The 23,637-nt window shown below is 37.9% G+C and overlaps 1 protein-coding gene across 11 annotated transcripts in view; it reads right to left on the bottom strand.

Annotated features, from left to right (window-relative positions):
• Positions 1-23,637, bottom strand: part of esrrga (estrogen-related receptor gamma a) — a 238,567-nt gene that overhangs the window by 66,114 nt on the left and 148,816 nt on the right. For all 11 annotated transcript variants that reach the window (XM_043695802.2, XM_087991325.1, XM_087991324.1 and 8 more), the window contains 2 exons: positions 7,126-7,538; positions 4,717-4,833 (listed from right to left, as the gene is read on the bottom strand). In XM_043695802.2, coding sequence (XP_043551737.1) covers positions 4,717-4,833; positions 7,126-7,538 — 530 coding nt within the window. The remainder of the gene's footprint in view (positions 1-4,716; positions 4,834-7,125; positions 7,539-23,637) is intronic.

The raw sequence follows: 23,637 nt of genomic DNA, 5'->3' as shown, positions 1-23,637 counted from the left end.
AAGAAACTACTTGTGGAGAATATGGTGCAGCTGGAAATGACTTGTGTCCCTTGCTAGTTCCTCCCCAGAGACCCTCCAAAGGGTACGAAAATATTCACCAACACTTACCCCTTAATTGTATTCAAGCTCCCAGAAGGCAACACTTGACAAAAATCACCATTAGCTCCTGACAGTACAACATGTTCAGGAAATGCTTACCTGATCAATAGAAAATCTACGGGGACTTACTTTACAACTTTGGAATGGTTAAAAAAATTCTTCCTTTTGTCCAATATGATAAACTATGTGATATCATTTGTTGTTTTTTTTTCTTTTGTTTTTATCTACTTAAAATGCAAAAGGCCAGCCACTTGTTATTACAGAAAGCATCTGACAAATTAACAAGTAAATGTCAAAGAATGAGAACTAAAAAATTATCTTATTAAAAAACTTATTTACATTTTGATTTTGGAGTTCCATAAAGGCAAATGTGCTTTCCAATTTAATTAATGAGAACAAAAAATAGACATACACATAGTGAATAAGTGAATGGCAATGAACCAACATAAGTGAACGAGCTTAAGCATTTTAGAAAAGACCTTCCTAAAAGATGAAGTAAAGGTTGACCAGAAATATTACATCAGTTACTTCTTCATCAATTTGTAATTGGAATATCTCGATGTATTTTACTACACAAATTGGTTTAGTCAGAAGCTATTCATGGCTAGTGCCTTTTTAAATTAAAATGAGATTTTAGGGTCTCTGCTTCATGGAAATTTCTAAAGTATAGCTTTAAATGTCATTTTAGTGAAATGGAGATTGTGCTTCTGCATTACCAAACATGGCACAATGAAAAAGTAATCAAATATAGATGCATAGTTTACAATAAGCTCAACTGAGAGTGGCATTCATTCTTTAAAGTATGTTACATGAGCGACTACATTAGCTGCATTTTCAAATAAAGTATCATTACTTCTCTGCTTCACTAATGTAAGTTACATCATGCTCCAACTGATGGGAGTAATGGTCCAACACTCAAAACTAGCCTTTCAATGATCACAGTCACAAGAGTCCTGATTTTAGCCAATAGTGGAATCGGATGGGTGGAGTGCAAGATGAATATCATACCCTACTGACCTTGGCAGTGCAAGAGCTGAGTGTTTTTAAGTCGAAGGTTGCATCCACATATCACTGATCACCCTAAATGGGTGGCAAAACAGCAGCTAGTAAATGAACCAGGTTTGGAAACTTGGATACTAACAGGTCACTAACAACAAAGTAAGTAGTTGGGAGTGGGTTTCAGGTGTGTCAGAAGAGAGAGAAGTCTGAGATAAGAGAGGCCTTAACCAGTCCTGCAGATTCTAAACCTGCAATGGAAGTTTAAAATAGATTTGTTCAGGATCTGAATCCTTTTCCTCTGTTTTCACCAGATGGGAAAGCTATAACTGCTTCCACATTCAGATCAAAATTACAATTGCAATGGGGGCCGATGACATAATCAAAGACTGATCTGCATATTAATATAAGTTTCAGACAAGTGCCATTGTTACCTGATCAGAAATCAGGAATGGTGCAGAACACCACAAATAGATCACCTAGCTGATTTAACATCCTGCTTTCTCAGTTTTTGTCAGGTGGATAGGAGAAAAATCCCAATTAAAAAGCTAGCAATGTATCAATTTGCTCAAAATGTTACCTGTACCAAATCACTACGTGGGTAGGCAGTTATATTATCAGCCATTGAGTAACATGGTCTGAATCACAATAGTGATTGCCTCAATTAGCTTCAGAAATTCTAATACTGTACCTTACTGGAGATTTTACTGAAAAACAAAAAAGTAATATTGTTAAAATGCACAAGAATAATTTCTTTTTTTGTTAGTTAGTTATTGGTTATCTTTTCAGTCCAACAGCTCTATATCAATTTAGGCATTGCATAATATAAACTCCAAAAGCTAGTGACAAGACGATGATTTATGCCTCCAGCCAGGAAGATTCGTAGGGCCCACAGAGGGTAAAGTGCAAAAGGGGGAGGCTCGACAGCTGCTCTCAGTGGGCTTGCTTTGGCAGCCAGGCTGTAGTTACCTCTTGTGAAACCTGTACCTGCAGACGAGCTGATCCACAACTACTCTCCTCAACAGATGGGGTGAGGGAAGAATTGTAGACAAATACTAAAAGAACACAACCATTCTTTAATCAAATAACTGATTCAAACATGGCAAATGAACTAGCAGCCACTGTGAAAACCAGTGCTGGCATCAACATGACAAAATGAAGCAGATTCTCTTCCATGTTGCTGTCAAAAAAAAACTAAATATCAAAACAGTTCACTTCAGGCAAAAAAAAAGGAGGAGGAACCTAGCTATATGATTGCTCCCAAATGGCAATCATCTCCCCAGAGGGCACCACCAACTTCAAATATCTTCATGTTCTGCGTCCAAATTTGTGCTTCATTAGGCTACAGAGTTTTCAAGGTTTCCACTGTGGACACTCTAATTGCCTATTTGACGCAGTAATTCAAGTGTAAGGAAGGACCCCAATATCAAATTCAACCACATCACAACAAATGGGAGTGCCATATTGATATATGTGTATATGGGTGGCTGGGAGTAGAACAAAAGGCTGCTATTTGTCTGAAGGCTCATGGGGAAAGATGCCATATCAAAACCAGCACAACATCCGTCAGGCCTGTCTCTAACTTCCCTTATCAATTACTGAGCTGTCATCTGAACTCTTGCACATAAGCAAATGTTAAAACATTTAAAACAGACCTGCATAATGGATGCCGCTGTAAAGGTAGAGGAATATCTAGGCAAATGTGAAGAAACAGTAGCTACCGAAGACGTTATTATATTGCATTTATCTGAAAACAGAAGTTACTGATTAAACGATTGAAGAATTGTATATCTGAAGGAAAGGATATATTGCATTGTGGATTGAACATATTGCATAAAAACAATTACAGTTCTGAATAACAATGTCACTGAGATAATTCCACACTTGCTGGTACAACACTGGCACCATATGTGGAAGGGAGTAGCACCAACTGTACTGTGTGATTAGTTTGTCTTTAGATAGAAATGGATTTAAAAAACAAAAAGAGGAAGGGAATGTTGCAAAGACCTGATAATTTACCAACATCTAAGATAATTTTGAAAAGAAGCATATATAAAAGTAACAGAAACTCACTCTAAATTGTATCATAAAATGGGTTTTCTGGTGACTGCAGTAAGGCTATGGTGGCTATGAAGCAAATTGACAGGACCCTATTTTGGAATTAACCTTACATATAAACTGATACTTTTGAGGCTGGACCAGTACTAGATGCATTAAGGTTTACTTTTCAAGGCAGAATGGAGAAAACCTTGGTAAAGAAATCATACAACAATGACATTACAATGACAGTGTCCTTTTAGCTGTGTCAGCGTATCACAACATTTTTGTTTTGCAAATTCTTGACATTAAACATCTCAGGATACATTAATAAATTGAATTATGTTATAAAATGACCCATCTCTTATGTTCAATGTGATACCTGAAGTGGATTAGCTCAATTTCTTATTTATTTATTCTGTGAAAGATGGCCACATTTGAAAAGGTAGGTCATGTGGATTTGATTTGTGGTGGTTTTAAAATGCAGTCTAGTAGAAGGTGATAAAGGGGATTCTTTCTCTTTCAAGAGCCATTACTATTAACATTTAATTGCAAAGTACAGTGAGTGCTCCTCTTGCAGGAGTCAGGATTAGCAGTACTGTATAAAACATTGAAGCATTACCCTTCCAATTTCCACATACTGTTCATTTCAAAAATGTATTTTTTATTGAAAGGTTTTGTTCTTCCATCAGTTTCTTTGTATTTTTTGTCATCTGCTCAAGAGTGTGTGTGTGTGTGTGTGTATATATGTCAGTCAGACATCGATGTGACTGTAATAAACACAGCTTTGTGAATGATTGGTCAAGAGGTGAAATTCAGGCAGGGGGAACCTAGCCTGCATCAGTTCCACTCCTTCCCACCACAAAGTCTTTCCACCCCCATGAGCTCAGGATTGAATGTCTCATTTTCACGGGTAGTCTTCCGTCTGGTGAACTCTGCCAGGAATTAAGAAGCAAGTTGAAATAAAACTGGATTTGAACTCTCTACCTTGTAACTGGAAGAACACTGTTTGACTAGAAGCCTCTTTATTCAGTCAGATTCTATACGTAAATAAACATGTGGAGAAAAAGTCAAAAAACCAATTTTCAAAAATTTTTGCTGCTGAAATAATCAATCAGTTTAATAAAATCACTGAATCTCTATTTTGATTACAATTATTTACATTTTTCAATGTTATTTATGGTACATCACCCACAACAAATACCATTTAGTCAATTTATATTGAATACAATGAAATAAGTTTTAATGAAGAAAGATCTTTATACCAGCTGCACATATGTCAAATTACTATAAATATATATCTGGTTTATATGTTGTATTTAACTTACCTGTGCAGATTTGCAAAGACTGCATATAACACATTTAATTGCATTAAAAGGTGTCATGTTGTCTATTCAGTTGTAAGTAAAGTGATAAAACAAAATAAAATCCAAAGAAACATTACTGCATCTTACATTATACTGTAGAATCTAAAATATTTAAGTTTCTTTTCTTAATTTAGTTGGAATGCAAAACCCAATGCATGCAGAAGGAAAGGTTTAATAAAACATTTGGAAATTAAGAATATGGCATATTGCACCTTACCTTCTTTCAGCATGCCTACTTTTAGGCATTTCATGAAACGACAGGCCTGGCAAGACTTGCGTCTACGCTTTGTGATTTCACATTCATTTGTCGCTGGGCAGCTGTATTCGATGTTACCTGCAGTTACAAAAAGACAGAAAAATAAATCCAAGGAAAATTCTGATTGAGCATTCTACTTTGAGAACACAGAGCTGGGATATCTGCTGATTTCTCAAATCGGTCCCACTCTTTCTCCCTCTCTTTGCTCTTTTCCCTACCCTCCTCCCCATCCTTCTCTGGTCCTCTGTGGTTAAATACATTAGTGTCTTAATGAAAATGCATTTTGTTTATTGTCCTCTGGAGAGGAGGGTCATCACACAGAGTGCATAAATTGCTAGTGCAGACAAGGCAGGTTGGCAGTGAGTGTAATTGTAACCTTGATACTACATGTTAGCAGTACTCAGGGTCCATCACATTCCCCTAGAAACATATGCAACTCCCTGTAATTAGCACCGCATCCACCTGGGACAGCAGCTCTGATGAAATATTTCAGAGTTAATCACACTTTGTAAACACTGATTTATATTGACTACCCTTCTCTGAGCCGATGCTTCCTCATTAAATAACAGATTAGTGGAACACTAAGAGACTAAACACTGAAAACTCCTCACTCAATGTAAAACCTTGTATAAAACAACAGATCTGGGAAAGAAATCTATTCACATAAACATACTCCTTAGGAGAAAATGTTACAATTCAACTGGTATCCAGCAGATGAAAACTGTACAATTTATACAGCAGGAAATAAAAATATTAAAAAGCTTAACAATGTATACATAAATATTCTTTAAAAACAAAGGTTTTTTTGAATAGAGAGGGCCATTAATGTTACCAGCAGGAAACTGGCATATGGTCCAGAAGTTTTAGTATTTTTCTTTTAGTATAAAATATTCTTTCGCTCTCATCTATATTTGCTTAATTGAGGATATTAAGAATTAGGAAAATCTACTGGGGTCCATTTACGGAAACATTTATGGCGAGATGCAATCTGTAACTTGCTGTAAAAGTGCCTTCATAGCCACATAAATGGAAACAGCAATTGGTCTGCATAATGTAGCATATGGGGCAATGATGGTGCATCGAACAGACCAATATCACTAAGCACAGTAGACACTAATGTGGCCAGAGGTAAGAGATGCTGAGCAAAAAACAAAATTAGTGACCAAATACTGATTCCATTATAACCTAATTACCTGTAGATACTCTGAGAAATTAAATGGTGATGCACTACTATAAATGTAGTAATCTAATGAATTCAGGTATTACTGGAGAGTAAGAGCTTCGTTGCAATAGTTTTGTGCTGTGCATTGTGCTGCCACATGTATTATAAGGTCGCGTAAGCACTAAATATTGTGCAAGAATAGGAAATTCCAGCTATCTTAAATTTAACCACATGTTCAGATAAGAAATCATATTTCATGTCAAAAAAAGTTAGAATTATATGGCTGATGCTATCAAATTGATATCCGACAGATGATACAAAGAATACAAAAACTATTCAGAGCCAAGGTTCTGGTAAATTGCAAATGATATTTTTAAAATAATTCTATCTCATCATAATTTATGTGAATGCCTTATACAGAAATCAGGCAAATGAAAGGTTAGATGGAGCAGGTAACATTGTTAATCGTAAAACTTACCTGTGAGAAATATGATATGAAAAAGTATTCTTTCAAAAATTATTTTGAAGTTTCAATCTCCTAGCACCATCATTAATTATTATATGCATCATTAACTAGTCATTAATTACTGTACACACCATTAACTGCTCATTTTCATCTTAGATGATAGAAAACAATTGAGCAAGTTTTTCCACAAAGGAAGATATTTATGTAGCAATTTCAATTTTTAGTCAACAGATAGGAAAGATATATTGAAATTAGTGATAAACATTTAAATAAAAGAAGAATAAAGTTGTTCTTTTTTGCTAAGAACTGCAAAAGATTGGCTAAATTTTAGTATGGACAAATCACAGTTAAAGAACAAGAACAATGCAGAAAGTCAGTAAATATCTTTTCTTTTAAGTCTGTGTCTTTTTTCAGAAGTACAGGGAAGTAGTGACTGGATAAAGCATTTTTTTAAACATTTAAGCTGTTATTTTTCTGCTTAAATCTGATTGAAAATAATTAGCCGCTTCTGGCTAAAATCAGTGGAAATTATTAAATGGAATATTGGAGGAAGAAAGAACTCCAGCATTCCTGAGGAAACTGATCAGTTAACTAATTAGAACCTGAATAAAACAAAGTTGTTTCATTAGTGCTGAAACTAAGAGCGCACCATAGAGTCCTTGTCTAATGTGCGTCATAACTTTTTTTTTATCTTTACTCAAAAATGTAAGAACATTAGGAAAGAATCGGAAAGAAATATTACCTTGTATAGTGCGCTTGAAGAATGCTTTGCAGGCCTCACAGGAAGCAACACCATAATGATATCCTGATGCTATGTCGCCGCAGACCAAACACAATCTTTTGGGCATGGAGTTCAACATGTACTCGCACTTGGTCTGCGAGTCTTCGGCTATAGTGCTCGAACAGTCATCGTACCGTTTACGGGAGCTGCCGTTGCTGCCCAAGCTGGTCGTCGTGTAGAGTGGGGGAGAGTCCAGGCCATTCTGGTGTCCATTCATAGTGGAGCTGTAGCTCCCACTGGCGTCCGAGGAGCCACCTGGACTGTGGTGATTGATACTATCTGTCAGTGAAGCAGGGCTGGATGGCTCTGTCTTAATGTATGATGAGCAGCTCGAATCAATGTGTCGATCCTTGGCTGACATTCTGCAGAGAAGCCTGTGAAAAGCATTGAATTAAAAACAACATTCTTTAGGGGCTTTCTGATAGGCAAGGGACCAGGCATCATTCATTCGTTAGTCAATACAAGTTGTTCTACACGAACATAATCAGCATAAGGGCATGACAGAGGTTTATCAAAGCTGGAGACAGGTGGTAAACAAAACTTAAAGGTGGGGGTGGGGGAATGAGGAGGTGGGGAGAAGAAATCAGTATGAACTGCTTCCCTCCACAATATAATTTCTCTCATTCAAATTCTACGAGTCACTATGCAACAGTTAAAAATATGTGCTATCTGAATATAATCTGTTTCTGCCTTGTTGCTTCAAAGAAAAAGGCAAGATTTTAAAAGCATAGCTATGCTAGGCAAAATAGAGTTGAAGCAATTACATGGTTAAGACTTTGAGATTTAAATGAGAGTTGTCTCAAAATGCTAATGGGAAACTTGCAACAAAAAAAGTACAATGACAAAAATCCCCAAAGATTGATTGAATAATTTTTCAATTGACACAAATTAACCCCCATTTGAAAAACACAACCAAATCTCGGTGCTCGGTGCAGAGTGACATCAAATTTTGCATTGACAGCACAAAATGGAATGAAGTCAATTCTTCACCCACAAAAGGATAAGATCATAACCTCCCAAATAGCTTTTTTCTGACAGAAAAGGTTTTCTTTGTTAAATATAGTTTTTAGAATTCCATTGCTCTTGCTGCTAATGTGAATTTTAGTGCCTCTAATTTTAAATTCAACTGCAGACCAGAAAAAAACCCAGCACCTGACAACTGAATTTATAGATAGTTGCGCATGTTCCAATCCCACATTAATAGAGCCATGGAATTTCAAGGGGAGAGAGGGAGAGTGCACTAATAATTTCAAACTGAAGTCTGTGAACATAATGTATTGGAGAGGAGTAATTACAATGTAATAAGTGGAAGAGTAAGTACTCTAAATTAGAGGAATTCGCAGAGCTGTTGTAAGTCAATGCACATTCAGCTCTCTCTAATGTTGACTTGGGAAAAATTTAATCCCCACTCTTTGCCCCGAGTGGTAGTCAAGGGATGGGAGAGATATCAATTAATTACTGCTCTCATTAAAGTACTGCCTGCAAGGAAAATTTGTTGCAGGCAAGGTTTTTGACTCCTGCAGTCTTGTAAAGAATGTCCCTCTGATACCACACCAGAGCTGGACAGAAAGAACAGCTCGATGCTTTAACACCGTCTTATATGAACAAAGAGAAATCTATAACACACTATAATGTTTGAAGAAGACATCCAATAATCTGTTGAAGATAAATACAAAAAACAACTATAGAAACCTTGAATTAAATGAATGACCAAATGCAATTAACTAATTGCAAGGTGCATGATATTTTCTACTCAAAACAAGATGTGCATTTATAGCCTTATTTTCAACTTATTATTGGTTAAGGTGCAATCAGGTAACTAATAGCAAAATATGAAGTAGTGCCATTACAAGTTATTTCCTTCATTTGCTCGGTTTTCCCCAGGGTATCTACTTGCAATGAGAACATTATCTACCTCCAGGTATTGGAACTATTCTGTCTGCAAATGTGTTGAATATGTTTTCATATGTTTCAAAACAATATATTGAAAGATAAACGTGTTTAGGATAAGATTAAAATGAAAGCAAAACATAAAAATAAATAACCTCATTGGTTACATGCATATCCATTGATGAGGAGTACATTATATCACATTATCCACTGGCATCTGAAACATTTTGGATTTCCCTCTAAGTTTGATGACTCCTAAAGATTTTAACATCGATAGTGCACGGCAGGTTCTACAAGAGGCTTGAACTCTGTATTACTGATCAATTTTAAGTGATATAAGAACAAATATGTGTGACTTTGACAATTTATTGATAAGCTTCAAGTTTGACAATGGCCTAAAAACGCAGTGAATGTGCTATTTTCCTTCTGACCTGTACTGCATTAGCTTAAATGCTTGTTAATGGTTCGACATGAATATATTGCCTCAGCTAAGTGAATTTCGGGCAGGGAAAAAGAGAAAATGGTAGCACTGAGCTCTTTATGCTTCAGTGATTGTGTATGGTCATGTAGGTCCCAATGACATGGACCAAGATACCTTCCCAAGGTGGCAAGTCATCAATAAAGAAGCAAGTAAATGGAAGAAAAGAAGTCCTCCCTTTATCCTTTCTCAAAACAATATGAAGTCAATGCAGTCATACAAATGGCACTGTACTTTCCAAACTGGATGATCACTTTAAATGAGATAATGTACTGAGTTGTTAAAACTGTTAAAAATTGTCAAATTTTTAGAAAATATTTCAGCTTACATGCCAAAAGTAACTAAATAAATGATGCCTGACAAACAGAGCCGCACTTTACAAATACAGATCCTTCTGTTATAACTCGCATTTTGTCACCGTGAATTTGCTGTAATATAATTGATGAATTGGGGACGTTGTTTCTAAAGTGCAAACTTTTCAAATGTCTTTTGGTTGTAACACGATTATAGCACCAACACTTAAAACGCTGTTTCTAAAGCATGATTTTCTATAACATGAGGTTGCCTTAAAGAAGAACTGACTGTCTTTAGACTATATTTCCAAATTTATCAATATAATTTCTACTGTGAAAATTAGACAAAATGGACATGGTTGTCTCCATTTTCAATCTTCCAACACGTAAACAGACCAAAACGTACTGCTTAGCAAGTAGAAACATCCTTGCAAACCACAAACTCAAGACAATAAAGATCCCTTTTAGAATTATGTGGTTTCCTAACTGTTCCTCCTTGGATACAGGATAGTAATTAGTTTCAACAAAACACTTGTTATTTAAAATAAAATTTTAAAAGTAATAGTTGCACAAGATACTTTCAAAATAGTGACATTTACAATAGATTTTGAAAAGCACTGCATTTCATGAGACTCAACCAGATTTTGGACATGTGGCAACTTACAACTAGCAAGTTATTTTATCTGAACTGAATGTTATTTGAAGACATTCTTATGAATCAATTCCCTTCTCCATCTCATTCAAATGCATTTTTTTTCTTGCTCTGAAAAGATTCTGCAAACTGAGGGAGCAACCCTCTCTGAATTTAGATTAGCAGTTCTGAAAGTAATCACTGTAATTCTTTTGTGCTCCAGTGAAAGAATCCAGCTACAATGTTAACGTTTCTGCTTTGAAGAACACACTGTAATTCACTTTTCTGCTTGAACTAATTGTACTCTCTACACAAGGTGCCAAAATATGGATCAGTCAATAGGAAAATGGCACCAAACTGCATTCAACTTGGACAAGGGAAAGAAAGCACATCTAGCTGATACAGTGTGTCAGGAATCAACACTATAACATATGATTTGGGAAAACATGACCATTTCAGTGTGACAAGGTGTCATTATGAAATCTAAATGATACAATGGCTTGTCAACTGCCAGAGCAAACATATCATCATTGCATTAAGGCATAGTGGTGAGGAGAGAACACTTCTTTATTCCAGCAACAACAGCATTTTATAGCTGTATCTGAGATTTCTGTACGTTGGGACTAAATTCCAGAGCATCAATGAAATGAGGAGCAGGCGGTCAGAAAGGGGAACAAAATGCAATGCGCTGTTCTAAAAATGCACTCCCTTTTTTCTTAAATCATGCATGTATTTTTAAATTACTTCCACATACATTGTCAGTTGCTACAATGAAGGACAGGGAATACAATATTACTATATTAAAGTCATTGGTAGAGTGCAAAGAATGTTTTGGAATTCAAAGAGTTAAACTTGGCAAACTACAGAAATTACAGCAAGAAGAGTTAAGAGGAAAACTAGGAGCTAAATACTGCAACCACTCATCAGAATTTGACATAATGTCACACAATCCTCTTAATAGCATACCGCAGTCTTTTACTCTCCTGGCAAGAAAGTGGCTATTGAAATACAACAATAAAGCAAATGACATTTGCTATAATGCAGCCGAACACATTGTCTGAAAGAGATAAATTAGAAAGGGTCAAGTGCAGATTGGAGAATCTTGCATAATGGACAAGAAAAAATATCTCCCATCTGTAACAGGTCGAGATCTGTGATGTGTGATTCTGTTCATTGGGAATGAATGCAGTTATGGTGATAATAATCATCTTTCTTGATTCTATTTTTAAATTTCTAATTTAATTTTATTCATTCCAAATGCTGATGAAAATAGTGAAGCTCATTAATGCAATTTTTACTCTAATATTCTGTAAAATTACTCCACAACAGCAGTCTGTATGCTTTTGCTATCAAACCAATGCAGCATGTCAGACAGAAACAATGTTTGAACCATATTTTATTGTTGGATCCAAACTGCTGTCATGGTATTAATTTCACTTCTGATTAAAGAGCCCAACTGACACAAACAAATATAGTCCATATTAATATATTACTGTGTGAAAATTTTTCCACAAACTTTAATCCAGCAAACGAAAAAGACAATTAATTTAAACAGAGCTCAAGATTTCTATCCCACCTCCTTGCAAGAACAAATATAAACCAACTCAATTCGATTAAGTAACTGTTGTAAAATCCCATTGTTTATAGAATGTTAGGAATCTTAGCAGATTTATCTCTTCGCCCTGTTCACTAACTGTCCCACCTACTCAATTTCTGATGCATGTCAATTAAGCAGCATCCTACAATTGATGGAAGGATACCAATGGTCGAACCATTACAAATAAAGTTCACAAGTCTTTCTCTATTGCATCTGCCAATTTGCAGAGTGCAATCATATTCAGTTACATACAACAGAAGTGTTGTCATTTCTGTAAATACAACCTCACTTTCCTTATTTTGTTTTACAAAAACCAGTGAAGGTTAAGTCAAAATGTGCTTTATATTAAGAAAGATCAGGATCTATGATTGGAAAAGCAAAATTCACTTTTCCTTCTGCATTAATTCACCACTTTGATGCTGTTCAAACAGTAATAATCTCAGCATATTTTTCTTTTTGTAAATTTGTTGAAAACTGAAGTTAACCTTTTAATATTAAAGGACATTGGTCACGGTTTCAGAATCTCTGCACAGAGTAGAGAGAAGCCCAGATCAAATAAATCTAACCTGCCTACCTAGATTTTCTAATTATTTCAAAGAAGAAACTGAGTGCAGGAAGTAACAGTTCAAAGGTTTTCTTTATGTCCTTCAGTTCTGCAACCAAATGAAGAAATGGGAATAAAAAAGCTTTCAACAATATTGGCTACTAATGAAGTTGCTCCATAGGTCTGCATCTTCATAGCATTTGTGACATGTTGTACTGCAGCACATCAGTACCACTGATGATTCAAAAGCAGCCACCCACCATCCAGATTTACTACTATCACTTTCACTAACAAAAGCAATAAGAGGCTGGAATGCTGTGTATTTTTTCTAGGCTTTGATCATATTCCTGTTTGTGTAGTATAACCAAAATTCCACTGAGTAGAAGAGGGGGCCTGGCCAATCGGGAAACAATGGCCACTTGACCTCAAATTTGAATCTTAAAAGTGTTTATTTCAGGAAAGGAAACTGAGGAAGGTAAAGAATTAAACACAAAGAAAAGGAAAATAAAATTGAGAAGGCAGACTAGAAATGAAAATCCTGCCATGACACCAGGTTTATTTGGGACCATAACTATTAATGTTTAAATCCATGTTAGCAAACAAAGAAAACATATACTTTTATACTGGTACAAGTACTTTAACTGCTGCTATTTGTTTCTTGTACATAGATTTCAACTCTATGACAACTCCTGTGTAAGAGACTAAAAATGAAAGTGTCCCTTATATTCAGGTGTCCTCACTAAACAGATATCACTGCCAATCAAATAGTATCTCGGAAAATGGTCCCTAATAAAAACATTTTCCCATGAACTATACTGCCATTCAACTGAAATACCTCTTCTCTCACAATGTTTTTAAAAACATGCTTTTCTTTTCTCTAAAATTGACTGCTGTTGTGTAGTATAGTAGATTTGAATAAAATGAGCACACAACGTATTGCACAGTCTGGCGTAGGATTTCATTCACACTTCCACATACTTCAGAAATAAAATACACAGGATGTGTTTCACTGTGACACTCCTGCAGCCCGCAAAGAAAAACCAAGCTCTACACCTGTTCAGATTTTGTGCTAAGCATGGAGTGGCATTTCATCACAATCACTGTTTAACTGAATGTTTAGCCCTAGCATCTTGCACCATGCTGTCAGCCAGCAGCAGGGAGTCGTGAAGTTGTTGGCACATTTGATTTTACTGCCATTAAGATACCGACTTAATACACTGATTGTCCTAGGTCCCGTTTCAAATACTCCACGGTAACCACCTTCGCTTTTTTTTATGATGACACTGTGACAAGGTGATTTTATGCACTTGGATTTAGTAATAAAGATGTCAGTCAGACTAAGAACCATCAGGGCTCCTAATGAATTCATGTGGGGTAAAATCCAGGGGTCTTCTCACACATGTACATTTAGAGGGGTCACAGAGAGATGGAACAAGCGTGTAATTAAAGCCAATTTCATTAAGAGGAGAATCTGATAGGGTATAACAAGACTGTAAAAAAAAAGCCTATTTCCTGTGGCTCGAGTATGAAAGACATGTCTTTAACCAGATCAGATTCTATAAATTGGTTGTCAAGAAAGGATTGTTGAGATTTATACCCATCTATCAACCGACAGAGGTAGCTGTGGCAGGACAGGCTGCTGCGACTCCCATCTGTAAAGCATCTTAAATCTGAAGAAGGCCATCTGCTAGAACAAATGACTCAAAATCAAATTTGACTTATTGTTTACTTTTTTTAAAAAATGGAATGTTCAAATTCTAACTCAGTGGCTAGCTTTGAGAAGATTTCCAAATAAAGCCTCTTAAATCCCACCATAAAGGATCTAAAACCTCATTGCTATAAGTGGCAGAGCCACTGCATTACTTATAGCTTTAATCAGTTCAGCTCTGAGTAATTTATAATATACATTTTCAACAATATTTTACTGTAAGCTCTGAAAATAATATACATGTACATAAAATATAATATACACAGACTTTACCACTATATCTGATTTTATATCGTTTCACATCACTTTCAGTACAATGTTAATAATCCACTCAACTGGTAGCATTGTTCTCACCTTCTATTTTCTATATTGCGTCCTGTGTGCTTGAAGTGATAAAGCACACGTAGAAATAGTTTCCTCGTTTTAGCAAAGGAAAGGCTGGATTTATTTGTTAAATTTGATTGTTAAATAAAATGTGCTAGTATAACATACAGGGGTTTATTCCTCACAAAACTTTTTGGCAATTATATAAAAGTAAATAACTTAATGCATTGCTTGTAACAGCACTTATCCTCGTGGTGATAAATATTAAAATATTAGAGGTATAAAGGCAATGGTAGGAAGCAACCAGAGCAAATGTGTCAAAACACATATCTTCAAAGATAGCTGGGATGTATAGCATCTTGAGCAGAAACTTTAATTTTAATGGCACTGAAGTTTGTTTGGACTGGATTGCACGCTCCAAGTATTTTCAGTCCAAACAACAATGCTTGGTTCCACCTTTTAAGAGTGCACAATTTTGGTACAAAATTGAAATTGATTACATTTTTGCAGAAACATGCAAGGGAGTTTTCTTTTCAAGGTGCAATAATTGTGCCAAAGGATTGACAATAAATTTGCCATCTAACTCAGTCTCAGAAGGTCTACTTATGTCAATGAAGTAGATGCTGCTTAAAATATAAATTCTTCATTGGGTACTTCAATACCCCATCTCTGCATTGACCCAACAATGGTCAAGACGAAAACATACATGCACAAGGGCAATGTGGAAAACTAAGGTACAGGCTAAGTCTTAAAATAGATATTGTCATAATATTTGATCTGTCTGATTAACAGAGGATGAAACTACCATATTGTTTCTTTAGAGTCACAGAATCAGGCAGCATGGAAACAGACCTTTCGGTCCAACTAGTCCATGTCGACTGTATTCCCAAACCAAAGTAGTCCCACCTGCCTGCGTTTGGCCCATATCCCTCCAAACTTTTCTTATTCATGTGCTTATCCAAATATCTTTTAAATGTTGTGACTGTATCTCCATCCACCACTTCCTCTGGCAGTTCATTCCACACACTAAACACTGTCTGTGTAAAAACGGTGCCCCTCATGTCCTTTTTAAACCTTTCTCCTCTCATGTTAAAAGTACACCCCCTTGTTTTGAACTCCCCCACCCTAGGGAAAAAGACCCTTGCTATTCACCTTATCTATGTCCTTATAATTTTATAAACCTTTATAAGGTCACCCCTCAACTTCTCACGCTCCTGTGGAAAGAGGCCTAGCCTACCCAGCCTATCTTTATAACTCAAACCTTCCATTCCGAGCAACATCCTGGTAAATATTTTCTGAAGTCTCCCCAATTTAAAAATAGCCTTCCAATAGCAGGGTGACCAGAACTGCATACAGTATTTCAGAAGAGGCCTCACCAATGACCTGTATAATAATATTAACATGACATCCCAACTCCTATACTCAAAGGTTTGAGCAATGAAGGCAAGCGTGCTAATCGCCTTCTAACTACCTTCTCTGCATGTGACTTTTTGTCTGGATACAAATAAAAGAGCAGCTTTAATGCCAGGACAAGATGGTGGGTGTAATTTAATAATTTGGTTCCATTTATGTCGACCACTTTCAATTGCTTTATGTATAAGGGTCATATTTAGGCATTTGATTCCATTGAGAAATAAATTAATGAGCACTGCAGATTGATCACTTGACAAAAGAATGAGAAAATAAGTTCCATCTTGGGCTGCCCAAATATTTACACAAGTTTGAATTTACAATGTAAGCCATATTGTCAACATTTTTCAGGGTAGCCATAGCCTAATCCATTGACCAGAAAGTCAGGGACTGCATTTTATGATCATCAGGTCATGAATTATCTAAATTTGTGTCATTTACTCCTTTAAGGAATAAAGTCCACCAGAAGAGCTGTCAGATAATCAGATGGTTGATAACTCTTCAGTCGCAGCAGTGCCATCAGGAATTGTGATCATTGCTGGTAATGCAACTGGCCTGGAGCATCTACAAGACTGAAGGCCCCTGTGCATGAATGGTCCTGTGGAAAATGTTCGGACCATTCAGGCAGGCCCAAGAAAGTTGGGGAAGAGTGTGACAATGGTCAGTCATTAGGACAGAGCGCAAGAGTGGGATATTTCAGCAGCCTGTTTCACAAGGTGAGTTTGGGCTTCCCTGGACTATTAAATGCCTGATCAATTTGGCTCACTCCTGAGGAGGCTGCCTGAGCAAACAAGTGGCACCCCTTGTGGCCAAGTCTCCATCCATGATTGAAAAATACCAATGGCAATGGAAAGAAGTTCTAAGGTAGCCCTCAATGTGCCCGAAGATACCTCAATTGGCCCAAGGTGACTTGGGCTGCCTGCTCCCTTCCCTGACAATGACAAAACACCAGCAATGTGCAGGCAATAAGCACATCACCCCTGCCATCCCACTTAATTTTACCTTCCCAACACACACAGTCATGCTGTTCCTACCCACTTCCTGCACCCAGTAAAACCCCAGCTCATGATTCATGGTATCCCATCAGATGCTTGGCATTAAAAATGTTTCATTAAAGATATTGGAACTGTGAATGGCTTACTACAATATGTTATTAGAATGAAAAATGATGAATAAAATTGTATATATAAATATCCAACTACGTAACTTATGTAGATGCAACAGTGGAATATAGCACTCAGTGAGGAGTACATCCAATTTACAGGAAGTATCTGGATACTTTAAGTCTTATTATAAATCAATATTTCCTGCTTTACAGCATTATGATCAGACTTTTTAAAAAAATCCTTCCTTTTACACAGCACTTCCCACAAGCATAAATTCTATAACATACAAATATAAACTCAAATTCCACCAATGTTCTCCAGTGCTGCGATCTTGTAGCATGACATGCATAAAAAAGTCTTCAATTATTTAGTTTCTTCAGATTCTTCCTTTAATGAATACTTCTAAGCAGTGTGAAATATAACTTCTATAATTATGTAACATTGTTAAGATTAAGTCTTTTTCGTAGTTAATTTAATAAATTACTGTCTGATTGCAGCATTTTAAAACTGTGCCTACGAATTTAGAGTTGGTTGCTCTTTCTATACTTACACTACATGTTAACATCCTCTCTTAATTTGTTAAAATACATTAGTTATTCTATTTTGGTTTCAAAACCTCAATTACCTCAGTCCTCTAATTCCATATACCTGTCCTGAATCAGAAAGTTTGACAGACTGCTTGTGAATTTGTTCAGTATATTTTTCATTTTAAACAAGCCAACAGAGAAACTGCTAAAAAGGACAGGACAAGCAGGCTGATGAGGTTAGTGATGTTTTGTCAGGGCAAAGGGAAAGCAGGCCTACAGTGTGGAAGCAGGCCATTCACCCCACCAAGCCCACAACAACTCTCTGAAGGGCATCCCACCCAGACCAACCCCCCACCCCTATGACTCTGCATTTCCTATGGCTAATCTACCTCACCTGTACATCCCTGGACACTATAACCAATTTAGTATGGCCAAACCACCTGACCTGTACGTCTATGGACTGTGGTTTGAAAGCAGAGCATGTGGAGGAAAGCCACACAGACGTGGGAAAACATGCAAACTCCACACAGCCTGAGGCCAGAATTGGACCTGGGTCCCAGGCGCTGTGAGGCAACAGTACTAACCACCGTGCCACCCATGTGGTGGAGAAATAGAAGTTATTCAATCAGTCAATCTTCTTCAGACATCAAGAGTCTCAATAGTGACTGAAGAATTAGCAACAAGCCTGTGCTGAGTTTTCTAAGAATGTCTGCAGAAGCACATGCCAATCAGGAAGCAGTGAAGATACTGGTGGGTCTTCACCTGGACCTTAAGATCCTGAGGACAGAGGTGCCACCCAATGGGAGCTGCCGCAGCATCATTTGATGAAAGCAGTGCAAATGAGGAGCAATCCTAGAATGCCAAGGTGACAGAGGAACCAGGACAGAAGTAAGTGATGTTTCTTGGATAAGGGGAGAGAGAGGGCTGAAGCATCAGAAGAAAAGAAAGGGATTGACTGCCAGTGAGAAACCCAGTCCCTCAATCCCACCACTTCACCTAACAAGTGGATAATTTGGTCTATTGGATGTGCTACATGATGATAGACCTGTTTTCAGCTCCTAGTGCCAGTAGGATGAGGTCTTTAAGTAGTTTTTAACTGGCCATGCAAGGACTCAACTGATGGTTGAGCAGTAACCTATAGGTTCTCACAACTAAAGATAAATTCTGGTAGAGCTGAAAAAGCAGCAGTTAAAGAGTGTGCAACCAGCCTGCCTAATTAAATATCGTACCTACCTCCAACAGCAAAGATTTTGCCCCATGTTTCAAGTCAAGACCTTTAATTAGAACGTGAGGTCGCAACCTGAAGTGTTAACTCTGTTCTCTCTCCACAGTTGCTGTCAAATTCACTTTTCCTTATTAGTTTTTAGCAAATCAAAATCTTATACAAGTTTATAAATTCAAATTTACCAACCTTTCTAGCAGTTATTCAGTTACAATAATTTAGTTATCTCTTGGCAGACCCTTGCTCTGCGTAAATAATTGCCATGTTTCCCTAACTTACAAATGTTAGTTACAACAGAAACACAATCACTGGCTGTGAAGTACTTTGATCCTGAGGATTTTTCTTCTCTTCATTTAATCATGCTGATCTTCAGTTTATAATCACTTGAAATTGGTCATTTACTTGTCCTTTCTTTGAGAAGCTTAGTTAGAATAGCTTGGTAGGATAACATAGTATACTGTCTACAGTTCACATCTTCCAAATTTTGTACCACATTACAAGAAAATTGGGATCTCAATTGGACAATCCCTGAAAACCAGTGTGGAAATCATGCTACATGATTAGCCACAACTGCAGGCTGAATGCAGGCAGTACACCAACTTGGAGACCTATACTTTGAGTGACATGAAGGTTCAGCCAGTATTGCCCATGCTGTTCAATGTTTGAAAGCGATGGTAACAAAAGCTACAGCAGCTCCAACCTCTTAAAATTAACTTGTACTCTTACAGCAAGGTAAACTGTAAGTGGGGCAATGCGGGGATTTGTGACTAAAGACAATCTGACCTGGAGAGAATGTGAAATGACACAACAGGGAGGAAAGGGATCTCCAAAGTCTTCAGAGGGTGCACTGGTGGTTTTGATGGAGATGGGTGAAAAGCAGGAAAGATGTCCTGAGTGCACAAAACGCATTGTGAACAAATGGCCACAGAGGTCAATCAAGTTGTGAGGACCTGGATTCAATACTGCAAAAGGTCAAGGACCTCACAAAAGTGATCAACCAAGAATAATATTTAGTTAGGTCAGACGGGGGGGTGTAGTTTGACCTTGCTATCCTTCAGCTTCCTCCAGAATTATGTTCTAGAGTGGAAGGTACACGATTGACCTTTCATGTCAGCTGCAGGTAGGCAACCATAGCCAGCATGGAACTGAAACCATGTAGCCACCCTGCCACCTCCTGGGAATGACTGCATCCCTTGGTAAAGGCCATTTAGTGCTTGGTTGAGGTACTGGACATCAGGAAGTATGGCACTCCACTAAGTGCCACCCTGTGAACTTGTTCCCAAACCCCTTCCTGCACCTCTCTCCCTGCAATTTCCATCCTAACTAAACGTCCCCCAAGCTCCAGCCAACATCACTTGTCTGTGACCTTGGCAATTCCTGGGTCTTGGCTCTCTGTCCTTCCAGAAGCAACCATGGGCTCCCTTAGCAACTGCTCAGCACAACAGATTCTGATTGGTTAGCAGCTCTCCATTGGCAAAGTATCTTCATTCCTGGGAAAGGCCTCTTGCTGGCCTAATCACTGCCTGATCAAACTGAAATTCTGACAAAGGATCACAGGATTCGAAATGCTAACTTCTTTTTACCTCTGCACAGATGCTGCCAGACCAGCTGCGCTTTTTTTTTCTGTTTATGCTTCATGATACATCATCTAATAGCTAATGTTGCATCTCCCATTGCAGCAGATACAGCAGCTATTTGACATCTGAAGCGAAAGCTTAGGTTCTTATTATAAAAAGTCAATTTCTTGGCATGCAAGTGCAGGCTGCTGTCATCATGACTGTGAACTGGGGTTCAAGGAAGTTTGGAGGATATCACAGCCACCCAGAAATCTGTCCTCCAACAGATTAGGAAGATTATGGAGCTATCACTTCAGGACAGTGGCAGTGGCTTCATGCAGCATGAACTTTTTAGCCTCTCCCAGGATGGGAGCATTTGTCCTCCTTCCCTCCATCCCCCCCGCCACTCTGCCCATGCCCTAGTGTTGCCTTTCAATATGGCTGCCACCCAAGCAAAAATGTTCCACATCACAGCCAGAGGGCCACAGCTGCTCTAAAGCTGTCCTCTAAAGCCAACTGCTGTGGAGTCAGCAGCTTTTCAGTGGCCATGGCATAGCCACTAGGGTAGATATGTAGAAGCTACCCCACTGTAGAGGAACAGTCAAAGGCACTAGGTAAATAGAGAGGGAGGAGACTAACTGACAATTCTTTGCAATATGGCATGATTTCATTTATAAATCTGAACCGCAGTGTTCATGTTGTAATGGATTTTTCTTTTGCGATTGTGATCGAGGGGATGCTAATGATGGAGGGAATGTAAGATACGTGACTGCAGATGACTGATGAATTAGAATACTGACATCATAGTTGTAAAAGGGCAACCAAGACAGAATGATTGCCCTCTCCCTTCCTCTTTCTCTTCTTCTTTCTCCTCCACGTGTCATGCTTTTGGTCCTCAGCTGCTTGCCGTACATCTACAGGTAAGCGTAACCCACCCCATTTTGGGGGAGGTTCAGCAGCACACAGTTGACTGCCAAGATGCTGGACACCTACTCTGCCAAGTACCATAGAGTGGCACAGGTAACAGAAAGATTGTTTCAGCGTGCCAAAGGTCTGCTCCACTCTGTGGTAATGTGGCTTTCATTGCAGGTACATTACACACAGCAAACTGCCACAGAATGAAGGCATCATGATTGCTGCCAAAACACTGAGCACTGACCTGCATAATTCATTTTGTTTGGTCACACACCATCTGAGTCTTCGAGGTGATGAAATCCCTTTTAGTTCAAGTGTACAGCAAAGTTGACTTTTTGTGTTCTGAGAAAAAGTCATTAACCTTAAATATTCACTGTTTTTCACCCTTAGATTCTGACTGTCCTACTGAGTATTTCCAGCATTTTCTCTTTTTTTATTATCTCGGTGTTGATACGTGGTTCCTGCAGAACTATGTGTACACACTATGGGGAAGTGTTCACTCTTCTTGCTTACCCTTGACAAGTGAGAATGAAATATAGAGAGGTCCTTTCGAGTATAGAGGAGTCAGTGACGTCCCTTACGCAAACACAGATGGCAAACTGTGAGATATTGCAAATGTATCCAGCTCCAATGTAGTCCTTGCCCTGTTCAGCATCTGAGATCGTGACTATAGCTTGTGCCAGATTTCAGCGAGTGCACGTTATTCTTTGCTGAGGCTCAAGATACAGAATTGCCCCCCAAAGACCCTGGAAAATTAGGTGTCACTGCTCCATTCATCTCACTTCTGGTAACATACTACTCCATAATCATTTTCCAAGGATAAAAGTCAAGAACGCATGCATATCTGGGAGCAACAAGCTTGAATAGAAGCCTTGAAGTTAGAATAAGATCACCACCTGAAGAACTATTCCATTTTGAATTTTGCAACTTGCAACAACAAAAAGAACCAAACACTTTTAGACTTGCAACAATAGCTGGAAGAAACAAGCCAATAACTAACCTGTTGACCAACACTTTAAACAGTGGTGGTGAGTCATCCTTCCTGTGTCAATGTGTGTTCAGCTTTGATGGGTAAAGCTATGATGTTGGCTGTAATTTTGAACTATAAAATAGTCACGTTGGCATTAAATCAGCATTCATGTCCCTGATGTCAAGATTTACCTACTATACATACTTCAGTGGATGCCACTGCATGTGCTCTAAGGCCCTCACCAACATGGTACCAAGTGTGAATGTCTTGCCCATCAAGAATTCAGTTGCACATGTGCTGCAGGCCTATTCCTAGCACACAAAAATCAGGTGCTAATAATAAGGATTTCTCCTCTATCATCTCCTCGATAAACATGCAATATGTTTACTGCATGTATCCCACATCACACTCTCTTTCCCACATCACTGACTGTACTGGATGGCTAAATCAAGGGTTAGAAGCAATTTAGCATGGCTGAATGAAGCTTTTATGAATGGTAGTACAATTAACTTAATCGACTTGACAAAACAAGCAGTCACTGCCATATTTTGGAGCCCTTGCTAAAATTGCTAATACCTAACTCTGGTCTTATCTGAATTAAAACCAAAAGGTACATTTTGTAAAATTAAATTATGTGGGTAAAACATTTAGTGAATCTCCATCTCTTCATTAGTCAGTGCCTTTTTGTTCCTCCATCTGTGTAGCAGCAATACACTTATTACAGTTTCAGTGAATTTACAGTAACAAGACATTCCCTTGACAAATTAATCACTTCCCAAGCATTTTATCATATAAATAAAATATCACCTCTGGAGGGAAATCAGTTAAATCAGTTGATTTAACCCATCTATCAGTAAAGCCTAACGTGCTCCCATTTCTTCCAAAACAGATGGACTGTCCTTCTGAACAGGGACTATTATAATGCATTTCAGAATTGAAGGTGCATGATGTGGGTTGCTGAACATGTAGGGAATGGCAGTACATGGGAGCTGTAGTGTGTAACGTGGGGGTTACTTGATTCCACAATATATGCAGAAAGCTGCACTGATTGTAACAGAGCTATTCAGCTGGAGTGATCTTATTGGCTTGGAGGGGAGAAGCCAATCAAGAATCGCTCTTAACAGCTGATCCATGTGGCAATAAGACACCAGAACCCTTCATTGAGAATGAGCTGATGTTATTTCCATATCATGACAACTAATTGAGTTTCTGATCTGATGCACACAAAAAGTGAATCAATTCCTTTTCTTTGAGCCTAAGGTGAAAATATTCTCTTTCATGGATTGCTGGCAACTGTAGGAT

The sequence above is a fragment of the Chiloscyllium plagiosum genome, unplaced genomic scaffold (assembly GCF_037043375.1).
Source record: "Chiloscyllium plagiosum isolate Xiang-an unplaced genomic scaffold, Cpla_swu_hap1 HiC_scaffold_10, whole genome shotgun sequence".
Lineage (NCBI taxonomy): Eukaryota > Metazoa > Chordata > Chondrichthyes > Orectolobiformes > Hemiscylliidae > Chiloscyllium > Chiloscyllium plagiosum.
Note: the sequence above shows the minus strand (reverse complement) of the source record. Positions and strands in the feature narration are given on the sequence as shown.